The sequence below is a fragment of the Aotus nancymaae genome, unplaced genomic scaffold (assembly GCF_030222135.1).
Source record: "Aotus nancymaae isolate 86718 unplaced genomic scaffold, 86718_ANA_hifiasm-v0.15.2.pri h1tg000006l, whole genome shotgun sequence".
In the NCBI taxonomy this organism is placed as follows: domain Eukaryota; kingdom Metazoa; phylum Chordata; class Mammalia; order Primates; family Aotidae; genus Aotus; species Aotus nancymaae.
Window position 1 is genome coordinate 74,012,570 of NW_026988417.1, and position 15,001 is coordinate 74,027,570.

General features: G+C 37.5%; 1 protein-coding gene across 1 annotated transcript in view; it reads right to left on the reverse strand.

Annotated features, from left to right (window-relative positions):
• Positions 1–15,001, reverse strand: part of PRKG2 (protein kinase cGMP-dependent 2) — a 113,382-nt gene that overhangs the window by 6,986 nt on the left and 91,395 nt on the right. Inside the window, exons 15-17 of the mRNA XM_021669634.2 lie at positions 13,430–13,593; positions 8,148–8,270; positions 6,658–6,720 (exon numbers count right to left, since the gene is read on the reverse strand). Coding sequence (XP_021525309.1) covers positions 6,658–6,720; positions 8,148–8,270; positions 13,430–13,593 — 350 coding nt within the window. The remainder of the gene's footprint in view (positions 1–6,657; positions 6,721–8,147; positions 8,271–13,429; positions 13,594–15,001) is intronic.

The following is a 15,001-nucleotide window of genomic DNA, read 5'->3' on the forward strand; positions in this document are numbered from 1 at the left end:
AAATGACACAAGTTAGTTTTCAAAAGATACTTCTGGTTGCTTTAGAGAGAATGACCACAGGGGTCCAGAATGGGATGGTGATGTGGGCATGTGATCAAAGGTGGAGAGACTTTCAGGAGGCTGTCACATTCCTCTGTCTGTTGACCATACCAGAAGTTAGGCTCTTCCACCTTTTTCAATCTCTTCTCATCCCCAGACTTGGGTTTGGTTCAGTGCTTGACTGGATTTCCTATTCCAAGTCTAAGCTTAGCAACAGAAAAGGAACCAAAGACAGAGGGCAGACTCCAGTGCATTCCATTGCAGGTGCTATTCTAAACCAAAATATCATTTTGCTATAAGCTACTGGAACTTTATTAAAAGTGTGAGAGTCAGACAGCAACCTAGTTGTTTTATATCCCTCGTCTGCCCTTGCTGTGAAACCACAGAAGTCCTCTCTTTGTTCTACCCATTGCTTTTTTACACAGACTGAGCCTCCACTTTTAGGGATTTCTAGGTACAGAGTTCTATGGATTCTTTTATTTGTCACCAACTATGGCAACAATTCCTTTTAACATATTTTACAATGCTCTCTACTCAGAGGTACTTCATAAATATTAATAAAAATCATTACCATTACTCTACTGAATCAAACAGCCCATGTGTTTCTTACGGAGAATTTGTTACAATCTGACTTATGGCAATATTTACTTAACATGAGTGGCTATTCACTTAACATTTGGCCTTTTGACACTAACCACATTTTAAGTAATGTAAGCGCCAGCATGCACTGGTGTGTAAAAATATTCACCAGAGAAATATTAGCAGCAACAGCACATAAATTGCTTCTTCATTTCAGAAGACTCATAGAGCTATTCTTGAAAGTAATTTCAAAGACTAGAAATATTTTTTTAATAAGTTAAAATACAGGCATACCTTGGAGATATTGAAGGTTCAGTTCCAAACCACTGCAATAAGGCAAATCACACAAATTTTGTGGTTCCAGTGCATGTAAAAGTTATGTTTAAACTAAACTGCTATGTATTAAGTGTACAACAGCATTATGCCTAAAAATGTACACAATTTAAAAATACTTTATTGCTAAAAATGCTAACAATCACCTGAGCCTTCAATGAGTCATAGCCTTTTTGCTGGTGGGAGGTCGTGCCTTGATGTTGATGACTGCTGACTGACCAGGGTAGAGGTTGTTGAAGGTTGGGGTGGCTGTGGTAATTTCTTAAAATAAGACAATGATGAAGTTTGCTGCATTAACTTTTTCTTTCAAAAAAGTTCTTTATGGCATGTGATACTGTTTGATAGCATTTTATGCACAGTAGAACTTCTTTTAAAACTGAGGTCAGGCTGGGCATAGTGGCTCACGCCTATAATCCTAGCACTCTGGGAAGCTAAGGTGGGAGGATCTCTTGAGGCCTGGAGTTTGGGTAACATGGCAAGACAACCATATCTACAAAAAAGTTGTTAAAAAATTAGCCAGGCATGGTGGCATGTACCCATAGTACCCGCTACTTAGGAGGCTAAGGCAGGAGGATAATTTGAGCCCAGGAGTTCAAGGCTGCGGTGAGTCATGATCACACCACTGCACTCCAGCCTGGATGACAGTGAGGCTCTGTCGGAAAACAAACTGAAGTCAATTTTTTCAAACTCTGTTACTACATTATCAACTAAGTTTATGTAATATTTAAATCTTTTGTTGTCATTTCAACAATGTTTACAGCACTTTTGCCAGAAGTAGATTGTATTTCAAGAAACCACTTTCTTTGCTTATCCATAAAAAGCAACTCCCCATCTGTTCAAGTTTCATCATTAGATTGCAACAATTCAGTTCTATGTTCAGGCATCACTTCAAATTCTAGTTCTATTGCTATTTCTAGCACATCTGCATTTACTTCCTCCAATTAAGTCTTCAACTTCTCAAAGTCATTTATGAGGGTTAGAATCAACTTTTTACAGACTCCTATTATTTGCTATTTTAACCTCCTCTGATAAATCACAAATGTTTTTAATGGCATTTAAAATGGTGAATCCTTTCCATAAGGTTTTCAATTCACTTTGCCCAGTCATCAAAGGAATCACTATTGCAGCTATAGCCTTACTAAATGTATTTCTTTTTTTCTTTTTTTTTTTTTTGAGACAGAGTCTTGCTCTGTTGCCAGGCTGGAGTGCAGTGGCACAATCTCAGCTCACTGCAACATCTGCCTCCTAGGTTCAAGCGATTCTGCCTCAGCCTCCTGAGTAGCTGGGACCATAGGCATGTGCCACTACGCCTGACTAATTCTTGTATTTTTAGTAGAGATGTGGTTTCACCATGTTGGCCAGGATGGTCTCAATCTCTTGACCTCGTGATCTGCCCACCTCAGCCTCCCAAAGTGCTGGGATTACAGGCGTGAGCCACTGCACCCGGCCTAAATGTATTTCTTAATAACAAGACTTCAAATTCATCAAAATTATTCCTCGAGGTCTAGGTTGAAGTGAGCCATGTTTGTGCCACTGCACTCCAGCCTGAGTAACAGAATGAGACTCTCAAAAAAATTTAAAATAAAAAAAAATACTCCTGGGTTCATGGACTGCAGAATGGATGTTGTGTTAAGAGGCATGAAGATGTATTAATCTCCTTGTACAGTTCCATCAGAGCTCTTGGACTAGGTGTATTGTCAATGAATCGTAATATTTGGAAAAAAATTTTATTCTGAGAATTAGGTCTCAAGAGTACACTTAAAATATCCAGTAAACCATTCTGTAATCAGATATGCTGTCATTCAGGCTTTGTTCAATCTGTAAGGCACAGGCAGAATAGATTTAGCACCATTCTTAAGGGCCTTAGGATTTTTAGAATGGCAAATGAGCACTGAACTTCAAGTCACCAGCTGCATTCCACACAAGAGAGTCAGTCTGTTCTTTGAAGCTTTGAAGCTAGACATTAACTTCTCCTCTCTAGCTAGGGAAATCCTAGATAGCATCTTCTTTCAATGTATGGCAATTTATTCTTCATTGAAAATCTGTTTCATCAATGATCTTAGCTGAATCTTCTGGATAACTTGCAGCAGCTTCTGTATCAGCGCTTGCTGCTTCACCTTGCCCTTCTAAGTTCTGGAGATGGCTTTTGTCCTTAAACTTCATTAACCAATTTCTGACAGCTTCTGACTTTTCTTTTTTAGCTACCTCACCTCTCTCAGACTTCATAGAGTTGAAGAGAGTTAGAACTTTGCTCTAAATTAGACTTTGGGTTAAGGAACTGTTGTGGCTGGCTTGATCTCTATACAGACTACTAAAATTTGTGCGTATCAGCAATAAGGCAGTTTTGCTTTCTTACCATGTGCCCATGTGTGTTGTGATGGTTAATACTGAGTGTCAACTTGATTAGATGGAAGGATACAAAGTACTGATTCTGGTGTGTCTGTGAAGGTGTTGCCAAAAGAGATAAACATTTGAGTTAGTGGGCTGGGAAAGGCAAACCCACCCTTAATCTCAGTGGGCACAATCTAATTAGCTTCCAGTGTAGCTAGAATATAAGCAGGCAGAAAAATGTGAAAAGAGAGACTGCTTAGCCTCCCAGGCTACATCTTTCTCCCGTGCTGGATCCTTCCTGCCCTCGAACATTGGGCTTCAAGTTCTTCAGTTTTAGAACTCAGACTGGCTCTCCCTGCTCCTCAGTCTGCAGATGGCCTATTGTGGGACCTTGTGATAGCATGAGTTAATACTTAATAAACTCCCCTTTATATATCTATTCCATTAGTTGTATACCTCCAGAGAACCCTGACTAATACATGAGTGTTTGCTGGAGTAACACTTTTAATTTCCTTCAGGAAATTTTCCTTCGGATTCAAAACTTGTCTAATTGGCACAGGAGGCCTAGCTTTCAGTCTGTCTCAACTTTTGATAAGCCTTCTTCACTAAGCTTAATAATTTCTAGCTTTTTATTTAAAGTGAGGGACATGAGAATCTTTCCCTTGACTACTTAGAGGCCATTGTAGGGTTATTAATTGGCCTGATTTCAATACTGTTGTGTCTCAGGAAATAGGGAGGTCTGAGGAGAGGGAGAGGTGGGAAAATGGTCCATCGATAAAGTCATCAGAACACACAACACGCACTGATGAAGTTTTGCATCTTATATGGCTGTGGTTTGTGGCACCCTCAAAATTAAAATACTAACATCAAAGATCACTGATCACAGATTACTCTAATAGATGTAATAATAATGAAAAGCTTAAAATATTGTAAGAATTACCAAAATTTAACACAGAGACACAAAGTGAGCACATGCTGTTCGAAAAATGGCCCTGATAGACTTGCTTGATGTAGGGTTATTACAAACCTTCAATCTGCAAGGTGCAGTAAGTAAAGCAAAGTGCAATGAAGCAAGGTATGTCTGTACCTGAAACAAATGTTTTCTTTTCCTCTCAGGAAAGATATCATTGTACCCTACAAGTATATCAACCTTCTTTTAAGATATGTGTTGGCAGACATGACTGGTGCCTAGCTTTGAACTAGCTCTTAGATACAGGAGAGTAGAGCTCTGTAACTATTTTGAGGAAAAGTTATTTACTATAGAATGGAGAGGTACATACAACTGTATTGTTTTTAAATACAAAATTAAAGTAACTAGTTCTCTAAGAAAAAAAAAAGTTTTACCTTAGAAGAGACTGGGAAATTTTAATTCTAAGAATATACTGAGTAGAGAAGCTACACAGCTTAAAGACTTGTGGAAGGTTTTTAAATACTCATATTTGGAGAGAGAGACCAAGTTTTCTGATGTTCCCCACCTTCAACTTTATAGCTTAAAAAGCACTATGAAAATGGAATAAAAAATGCTTTTGAGCATTTACACACAAGAAGACACTGTGTAAATTTGGTATATCTTATTAATCACCTCTATACTCTGCACTCCAACTCTACATTACATATAGCAAAGACAATCTTGCCTATTAAGAAGGAATAGGCAAATTAACCCCTACAGGGAAGAAAATTCAAAATTCTTTATTACTATGCTGAGGTGAGAAAATCCTTTAGCATCAATTTGCATGTGCATCTAATGACAATTTGACAGCTACATTTAAATGAGCCTCAGGTAAAGAAGAATTAAAAGCTAAAGCTGGAGCCTATTAACAAATATATCACTTCTGTTTCCCAGCTATGCCAGAGCAAAACATGAAGACCCTTCTATAATTAGAGTAAGAGAGAATGCATATTGGAAGAATGGCTTTAATTGACAGAGCACTTGTTTCCTTAATTTGAATGGTGTGTTTATCTGTCATTTTATAATGAGAAAAGAAATGATGATAACAGCATGTACTGCCAAAAGAAAATAAATTAAAATCTAAGACAAATAATGAGCTTTACAACTGAAGGCAATCCAAAAGATAACACAGAACACTAGGATACTACAAGCATTTTGATTTTATAAAATCTACATGTGTCTTTTTCTTTCTTTCCTTCCTATGTTTGCTCCCTCCCTTTCTTCCTAAAAACACCCTTAAGGCAGAGCTCAGTATGAATGTACAATATTGAATACACAACTTTATTTCAAGTAAGTTCATAAATACATAGAGTAGGGTTGGCAGCTTGATTTTTTGTATTTGTTTTGAAGCTGTACTGCTACTGTTAAGAAACGTGAATAGCATTTCTATTCAGCAACAGCCCCTCTCCCTTTATTTTCATACCATGTTGATGTGCCCCTAATTCTTCAGTGAAAAGATTCATAAAGCAATGAGGTGTTTTCATTTCTAAAAGTGAACATATCAGTGTAGTCAAATGATTTCAATCATGACATTCTCAAGTGTATTTTGCACTATCTACATACTCTTAGAAGTTAATGTTTTATATCTGTGAGTCATAAGCAAAATGAAAACATCTTAAAGATGAAAGGAGTTAGCCAAGCACTGATTTAACATCAAAATCTTGAAGGTTTGAACTGCCACATTTGAATATTTAGTAAATCAGAGAGGGTGTCTTATGAAGGTTATCAATGGCTCTGAAGATCAGCTTTAAAAATTCACAGAACTAGAAAAGTACATGTCAGATTACTGCACAAGGATAAGGCATGGTTTGAGGTTCTGTGGAAAGCAGTGAAATCAGTGTCCTTTACCCAAAAAATAAAATACATCACGGGGGAGAATTTGAGGATATTCAAAGGAAAATTATATTTAAAATAAATATGTATTATTAATTAAACCTGAAATCAGATACTTTTTCACAGTTGATTTAGGTGACCCATCCTCTTGAATACTGACGACAACAATGGTATCCTCCTTTACTTACAAATTAAATGCCAAAATTAGAACATAATTCCTTCACAGACTCCAAGTTGATATTTCAAAGTATAATAAATATATACAACTCGTATAGATCAATAAAAATACACACTAAAGAATAATAAAGACGGAAGTGGATAAAAAGCTAATTTGCTATGATTTGAAGATGTGATTTTGTAACTTCTTTCGTAAAGTCAGTCATTCTGATATGAACTTCCAGCATGAGACAAATTACTTTGAGATTAATTATTGTACCTACATCTACTAAAACACAGATAAAAAGCAAAGCACCATAAAGAAAAAACTGAAAGTCTGTAAAGGGACCCTTGCGGCCTCCTGAGAGAAGCTTCAGGAAGTACCACATTGTTCTCCAAATTTCTATATTTTTCTGGGCAAACAAATAATTATATACCTGTGTTTCTTAATGTCATTTATTCCATTCTTCAGATTTCCCAGCCTTTCTGTTGGATTTTGCCTAAAATAATAATTTGTAAAAGGAAATTGATAATAATACAATTGAGAAAATTATAAATCAAAATTTAACATCTATTTGTTAATTAATTCATTCATTAAATAACATGCATTAAGTTCCTACTGTAGACCAGACATCTGAGTTTAGGGAGGTGAAAAGATGTGACCTCCTCCTGGAGAAGCCACAGCTAAATGAGAGTTTAGTGTGTGTGTGTGTGTGTGTGTGTGTGTGTGTGTATTATTTATAATACATATATATCTATAATTTAACTAATATATATATTTATATTATAACATATAGCAATGCTTTAAATAAGGTACGAATAAATACTTTAAAGAACAGGCAGGCACTATCTTGCTAACTCTGCTGAGAAAACCAGGGCAAGCTTTAGAGAATCATTTACATCTAAACTGGAATCTTAGAAGCATGCAGGAATTCCTACTGGCAACCCATAGCTAGGTTTTTAGTTGTAAATTTACCAAATTTTAATGCTTTTTTAAAAGTTCAGGTAGAAAAAAGCAGCAAAATGAAATTTTAAACAAAAATCTAGAAGTCTCCTATTTTCTGATAAATTATTTTTAATGGTAAGTAGAAACGGTGGTAATTTAAGATAAGAACAGAGGAGCACTTTTTAAAAAATGAAGATTGAAAGAGGTTATATAATGACACTTCATTATCACGACTAATTTTCTTTCAAAATAACGAGATTATAAATAAATTACTCATTTTTTATATTGTCAAAGTTTATGTGGCACATGAAAAATCTGTAATGTGTATATAAAGCCTAATGATCAAGTCAGGGTGTCAAGGATGTCCATTGCCTGAGTACAATACATTTTTGTTAAGTATTCAACTGTCCTCTTCAAACACTGAATTTATTCTTTTTACTGTAAAATTATATATTTAACGCACTTCCCTTCATCCTCCCCGCTCCCTTTGACTCACCCAGTCCCTGTAATCTACCTTTCTATTCTCTATCTCCATGTGTTCAAAATTTTTTAGCTCTTACATAGAAACAACAACATTGAGTATTTGTCTCTTGGTGTCTGACTTATTTCACTTAAGATATTGACTTTTAGTTCCTTCTATGTTGCTGAAATGACATGGCTTCATTCTTTTTTATTGCTAAGATAGTAAATTACTCCTTGGTTTATTTTGCTCTATAACAGATAAAGATGATCCCCAAAGGTTACCTGAAAAAATTAGATCTCTTTTTAAACTACTTTATAAGTAGGTACTGTGATTCTGTAATGTGAGGTCAATTAAAACTCCCTATACTGCAAAACAGAAAATGACTTTTTAAAATATAATTTACCTATATAAAAAAAGCACAAAAAGTAAATATGCACCTTATTTCAAAATGTGTAGAAACAGAAAACAAAGCCTTTACACTTTCTTCAAGACAAGGGGTTACTGACTGTCATTCTTACCTGCAAAGTCTCCGAATCAAATCCTCAGGTCGTCGTGTTATCTTTCTGGGAAAATCAATTTTTTCAATTCCTTTGAGAATCAAATTGTAAGTCATCATTTGGTCAATCCCAGAAAACGGTGGGCTAGAGAAAATCCAAAACAGGACACATTAATAACAGGGTCTGAAACACATTTGGAATGAATTTTCTTCCTTCCATCTTTCCTTCCCTCCCTTCTTTCCTTTCTTCCTCTTTCATAAGTTGTTTTATAACAAATCTGGATATATCCTATAAAATCATCTCACTAATTTAATATTGCTTAGCACATCACGCACACACGCGCGCGCGCGCACACACACACACACACATACAGGTAATTGGTCAGGTGGGAATAAACACTAAAAAGAAAATAAAGAAAGGGACAGAGGTGTGATTTTTTTGAGATAGAGTGAATAAGAAAAGCCTCTTAAAAGCTGACAACTGAGCAGAGGTATGAATAAAGAGAGAGAAGGAAGTGAATGCAACACACCACTACGTGTGGCAGAAGGTTCTAAGACAGGAATCACAAAGGCCATGAGTCAGGAGTGGGCCTGGGTGGTCCTGCATAGCGAGGTGGGCAGTGTGGCTGCTGGAGTGAGGAAGCAAGAGGGGAGTACAGAGATGAGGGCAATATTGTATAGATGAAGTGGCTATCAGAAGGACCTGGGAATATATTCTGAGAGGAATGATCTCAATTATAGCAGCCAGAGTTAAGCTTTTCCTAATGCATGGTGGATAAACTATGATGGTGGTAGTGAGAAAGTCAGGGGAAAGGAGCCCCAGTAGCCTTGCGTAGGACAGTAGTGTTGAAAGTAGTGAGATATTACTGCATTCTAGATCTATTTAGACTGTGCAATATGCTGAATGTCTGTGTTCCTCCAAATTCATTTGTTGAAACTCTAATCCCAATGTGGTGGTATTTGGAGGTGAGGCCTGTGGGAGGTAATTAAATCAGGAGAGTGGAGCCCTCATGAATGGGACTGGTGCCATTCTAAGGAAAAGGTAGCGAGCTAGTGGCCTGGCTTCTGGCCATGTGAGAATACAAGGAGAAGTCAGCAGTAACTCGGATTAGGATGCTCACCATAACCCGACCATCCTGGTAGGCACCCTGATCTGGGACTTCCGATCTCCAGAACTGTGAAAAATAAATGTTTGCTACCTAGGCCACCCACTTTATAGTATTTTGCTATAGTCGCCCAAGGTGACTAAGACACATGGTAAAGCCATCAGGATTTGCTAATGGGGTGAATAAGGCATGTGGGAGAAAGAAAGAATTCAAGAATGATGCTAAAGGGTTTCGGCCTTGTTGGAGATGTTATTTCCTAAGAGAAGAAAGACGGAGTTGGAGTGGGTACAGAGCAGGTTATGGGGAAGGGAATCAAGTGTTATGTATTAAACATCCAAATGGAAATGCTAAGTAGAAAGGTGGATTTATGAGACTGGCATTCAGGAAAGGGGTTAAGGCTGGAAGGATGACTTGGGGAGTCATCAGACAGTATTTATAGCCGTGAGAATTGATGGTATCCAGAGAGTGAGTGGGTAAAAAAGAGAATAGAGGTCAAGGACTGAGTTGGTCCAATGTTGAGGGTTAGGAAGATGAGAAGAATCTAGCAATGGAGACTGAGAAGGAGCCACCAATGTGGGAAAAGGATAGAGAAGAAAATTCTAGAAACCAAGTGAAGAGAGTATTTTTTTAAAAGTACTGCTAAGATTGGTAAGCAAAGACTGAGAATTGACCACTGAATTTGGATAACATTTTAACTCATATACTTTGCTTTTAAAAATACTTTCACTGGGGTCTATTGGGGGGTGGGCTAGGGGAGGGACAACGGGGGAGGGATAACCTGAGGAGAAATGCCAGATATAGGTGATGGGGGGATGGAGGCAGCAAACCACATTGCCATGTATGTACCTATGCAACAATCCTGCATGATCTGCACATGTACCCCAGAACCTAAAAAGTACAATAAAAAATAAAAATACTTTCAAGGCCAGGTGCGGTGGCTCACACCTGTAATCCTAGCACTTTGGGAAGACAAGGCGGGAGGATCACATGAGGTCCGGAGTTACAGATTAGCTGGCCAATATGGCGAAACCCCGTCTCTACTAAAAATGTAAAATTTAGCTGGTCATGATGGTGGGAATCTGTAATCCCAGGTACTCAGGAGCCTGAGGCAGGAGAATCGCTTGAACTCAGGAGGCAGAGGTGGCAATGGGCCGAGACTGCCTCACTGCACTCCAGCCTGGGCGACAGAGTGAGACTCTGTCTCAAAAATAAATAAATAAATAGTAGAAACACTTTCGTATTTATTCTATTACGTCATTTAATTTTTGAAAATGAAAGATGACTTTCGTGAACTACTTTGCTGTATCTCAGTCATGCTGGAGACCTTGTGCTACTGAGCCTTCCCACTGTAGGTAATAAACGAGACAGTCAGTGCAGCAACTTTTTATTAAACTATGTTTCACTTGTAAAGAAAATGAAGCAGGAAACCAAAAACCTTGTTATTATGTTTTTCAACTTATTTATATATTTACACTATTGGTTTTGTTTTTTGTTTTGTTTTGTTTTTTATTTTAATTTCCCTCCTATGCTCTAAAGTTCAGGGCATTTAAAGTTAACCTTTCTCATGCCCTACCCAGAAAATCATTTACAGGGGGGAAAAAAAAACAATTGTTACAAAAAAAATTTTCTTGGCCTAGTGTGATGGCTCACACCTGTGATCTCAGCAATCTCAGCACTTTTGGAAGTTAAGGTGAGTAGAGGACTGCTTGAGCCCTGGAGTTTGAGACCAGCCTGGGCAGCATGATAAGACCCCATTTCTGCCAAAAAAAAAAAAAAAAAGAAAAATTAAAATTAGCTGGGCATGGTGGCATGTGCCTGTAGTTCCAGCTATTCTAGAGGCTGAGGCAAGTGGATTGCTTAAGCCCAAAAGGTGAAGGCTGCAGTGACCAGTGACCACACCACTGCATTGCAGCCTGGGTGACAGAGTAAGCCCGTGTCTCAACAAACAGGACAAAACAATTTCTCAACTTCTTTATGGCCTACTCCTTCTAACACGTTACTCCAGCTGGTGAAAAATGATATATATATCTAATTAACTACAGGAAACATCATGTATCTCTTACAAATGCAGCTGACAAATTTCCCAGAGAGGAAGAAACAAAATTTTTGAAATAGAATTCGTTGTGCCCAAGCCCTTAAACAACTTTTCTCTGAATGACTCTGGATATTTTCTCTTCCTTCCTTCAGAATCATAAGCAATGAATATTTGAAAATGATTACAGACAATATAAAATGATCTTTCATATTTGTTTGCTCAATGCATGTGGACAAAGTTGTAAAATGTAGCCACAAATAGTCTAACACTGAAATTTGTAATGTAAAAAGTTCAAGAAGATTCTATGAAAGTATTTTCGTAAAGTATGTGTTAAGACTTGTATCCTTCAGATTTTTTAATGATCACCATTCTAACTGGCATGAGACAGCATCTCAATGTGGTTATGATAAAAAATCTGGAGACAACAGATGCTGGAGAGGATCTGGAGAAATGGGAACACTTTTATACTGTTGGTGGGAGTGTAAATTAGTTCAGCCATTGTGGAAGACAGTGTGGTGATTCCTCAAGGATCTAAAAATAGAAATTACTGGGTATATACCCAAAGGATTATAAATCATTCTATTATAAAGACACATGCACATATATGTTCACTGTGGCACTGTTTACAGTAACAAAGACCTGGAACCAACCCAAGTGCCCACTGATGATAGACTGGACAAGGAAAATGTGGCATATATACACATGGAATACTATGCAGCCATAAAAATGATGAGTTTGTGTCCTTTGTAGGGATACGGATGAATCTGGAAACCATAATTCTCAGCAAACTGACACAAGAACAGAAAATCAAACACTACATGTTCTCACTCATAGGTGGGTGTTGAACAATGAAAAACCATGGTCACAGGGAGGGAAGCATCACACACTGGGGTCTGTTGTGGGGGGCTAGGAGAGGGATAGCAGGGGGTGGGAAGGTTGAGGAGAGATAACATGGGGAGAAATGCCAGATATAGGTGATGGGGGCATGGAGGCAGCAAACCACCTTGCCATGTATGTACCTATGCACAAGTACCCCAGAACCTAAAGTACACTAAAAAAAAGACTTGTATCCTCACCACTAGACTCATTCTAGTATTTCTTAAAACATTCCAGATGTAAATGCTCTCTGAAATTAAGACTGAGATTATTTGGTGATAAAAAATTATAAGGATGATAAAATCAGTTACTCAGAAATGGAGCTAGAAAACCAGAAAGAAAACTTCCTTGAATCATCTGTGTGTATGCCCATGCATTATATCATAAACGCATATCGAAGGAAAGTGCGTCACATTTAGTCAGAAGACTTAGTATCACGTTATTGATCTTGGACAGGTAGCTCTCTCACCTGGTTTTCTAATCTATAAAATTTAAGTCATAAAATAATCATAATAAAAATTCCTAACTTATCTTCCACACAAGTTTATGAAAACTAAACTCTATAATATACATGTAAGGGCTTTGTAAAATGTAAAGTACTTTACAAATGTGAGGTAATATCACATATAGCCTGTGTATGTGTGTGTGCGTAGGTGTGTAATGTGTGTATAGACGTTAAATATTTGAGATCCTGGATTCATTAATACAGTCCTTTAATCTTTTTGGGAATGACAATTCAATTTTCACTGCTAAAACCCCTGCAGTGTCTTGTCTTTGTTCATTAGCACCTCTAGAAAGCAGCTGACAAGAGGATTAAAATTTAAATCCTGAAATGGGGCTTTGTTCTAGCATTTCTGGTTAATGATATGTTGGGAAGATGGATAAATTTAGTTTAATTGATCAATGGATTTAACTAAACTAAGATTGCTGTTTTCTCCCTTACACAAAAAAGAGGAAATAACATAGCCCACAACTTTCATCCCTTCTCTTATTCTTATGCTGAATTATTAAAGCCTTCATACTTAATTCGTTCTCTACAGTAGTAAGTCTTGCCATGCTAGGTAAACCACAGCAATTCTGTATTTCTTTCCTTTGCCTTCTTGAATCTTCGTGTTATAAACCAGCAAGTTCACTGTATGTGAAACAATGTCATGAGAAAAAGGTATCATATGTAATCAAAAACATTTTCAAAATGTTATGCTCTTAAAGTATATACACTTTATCATTAGTAACGTTATTTTTGCATTTCTCGGAAGAGGTGGCTGCACAAAACTTGAAGGTACATACTTGCCCGTTAGGAGTTCATACACTAGAATTCCAAGTGACCAGAAATCCACACTGAAGTCATGTCCTTTGTTGAGAATGACTTCAGGAGCTACATATTCTGGAGTCCCACAGAATGTCCATGTTTTCTGTCCAGACCCTATTTTCTTTGCGAATCCAAAGTCAACCTGGTAAAGAACAGCAAAGAAATTTTATAGAAACCATATAACTGAAGCTCATCTTTAAGTCTCCATCTTACCTCTGAAATCTGTTTTCTACACTCAACCCTTCCTTTTACACACATACACACACACACACACACACAGAGAGAGAGAGAGAGAGAGAGAGAGAGAGAGAGAAACCATCTCATGTATTCCTTTGCAGGGTCAGATGTGTATCTAGTTGCACTGGGGACTGTTCCATGCACACACCCCTCTGCCCAGGACCCCAGAGGATAAGAGGAATGGCTTAGCAAAGGGGAGCCATAACAACACCTTTGAAGCTCAGGGCAAGCAGGACTAAACACATGTTCAATTCAACGGTGGTATTCTTTGGGAAGAAGAGACAAGGAAGAAGTGATGGACACCTGTGTAAGTAAAGCTCCATCATGAATGTAAAAACAATAACAAAATCAAGAGTTTGAGAAATGTATTACTGCTGAGAAGAGGGGCTTAAAATTCTGGGCAGTCTTTAAAAACCATTATATGCAATGTCTGCACCCTACACATTTTGGCAGTCCAAAGCAAAGCCAGGGTAATCTCACGCCAACTTTGTCTGGGCTCTATATACTTTTTGCCTCTCTCAGGAAGGCAAGGGATGGGCAGCATCTACATTAACTTATTTATTCTGAAAACATACATTTCGCACCCAGTCAAGGTCAGGCTTTGTGCTAGGCTTACAGATACAGAGTTAACTCAAACATTCAGTATGTTAGCAAAATGTACACATACATGATTAATATTATGTCATGTCATGTGATATAATTAAACAAAGTATAAACTCAGAGGGCAAAAAACATGTATGTCGAGAACATTAGGGAGATGATGGTTCGGGAAGATGTTATTAGGAGGTGACATCCAAGCTTAGCCCTGACTGAGGATTAGGAACTCTCCCAGGGTAATGAATCAGTGCCATCCTCTTCCGTCTTGGCAAAATAGACTTTTCCTCTTCTCTGAGGCCCTATTCAAAGAACTCCATGCACAGAATAGACAGAAAAAAAGAAAAGGGAGCTACAGAAGGGCCCCTCATTGAATCGAGGCAGTGTATATGACTGAAATCCTTCCCTGCAAAACAAACCGTTGGTTTCCTTTCACAGGGGTATTTAGCACATACTTTTCATCTCCAACATGTACAGATATTATTTTAATAAAACTGTCCTCCACTTTCCTCAAATAAACAGTCACACAAATTGTTCCTGGGCTTCAACGTGCACATTTCACATAGACCTTCTCAATAATACAGCAACAATCTTGGCTAAAAGATAAACAAACAAGGTTCACATATCAAAATAAGCCCTCACCTAAAAAAATACGAGTCAGTGAACTATAAAATCCAGCCCCTATTTATTCAAATATTGATATTTAAAATCTTAATTTA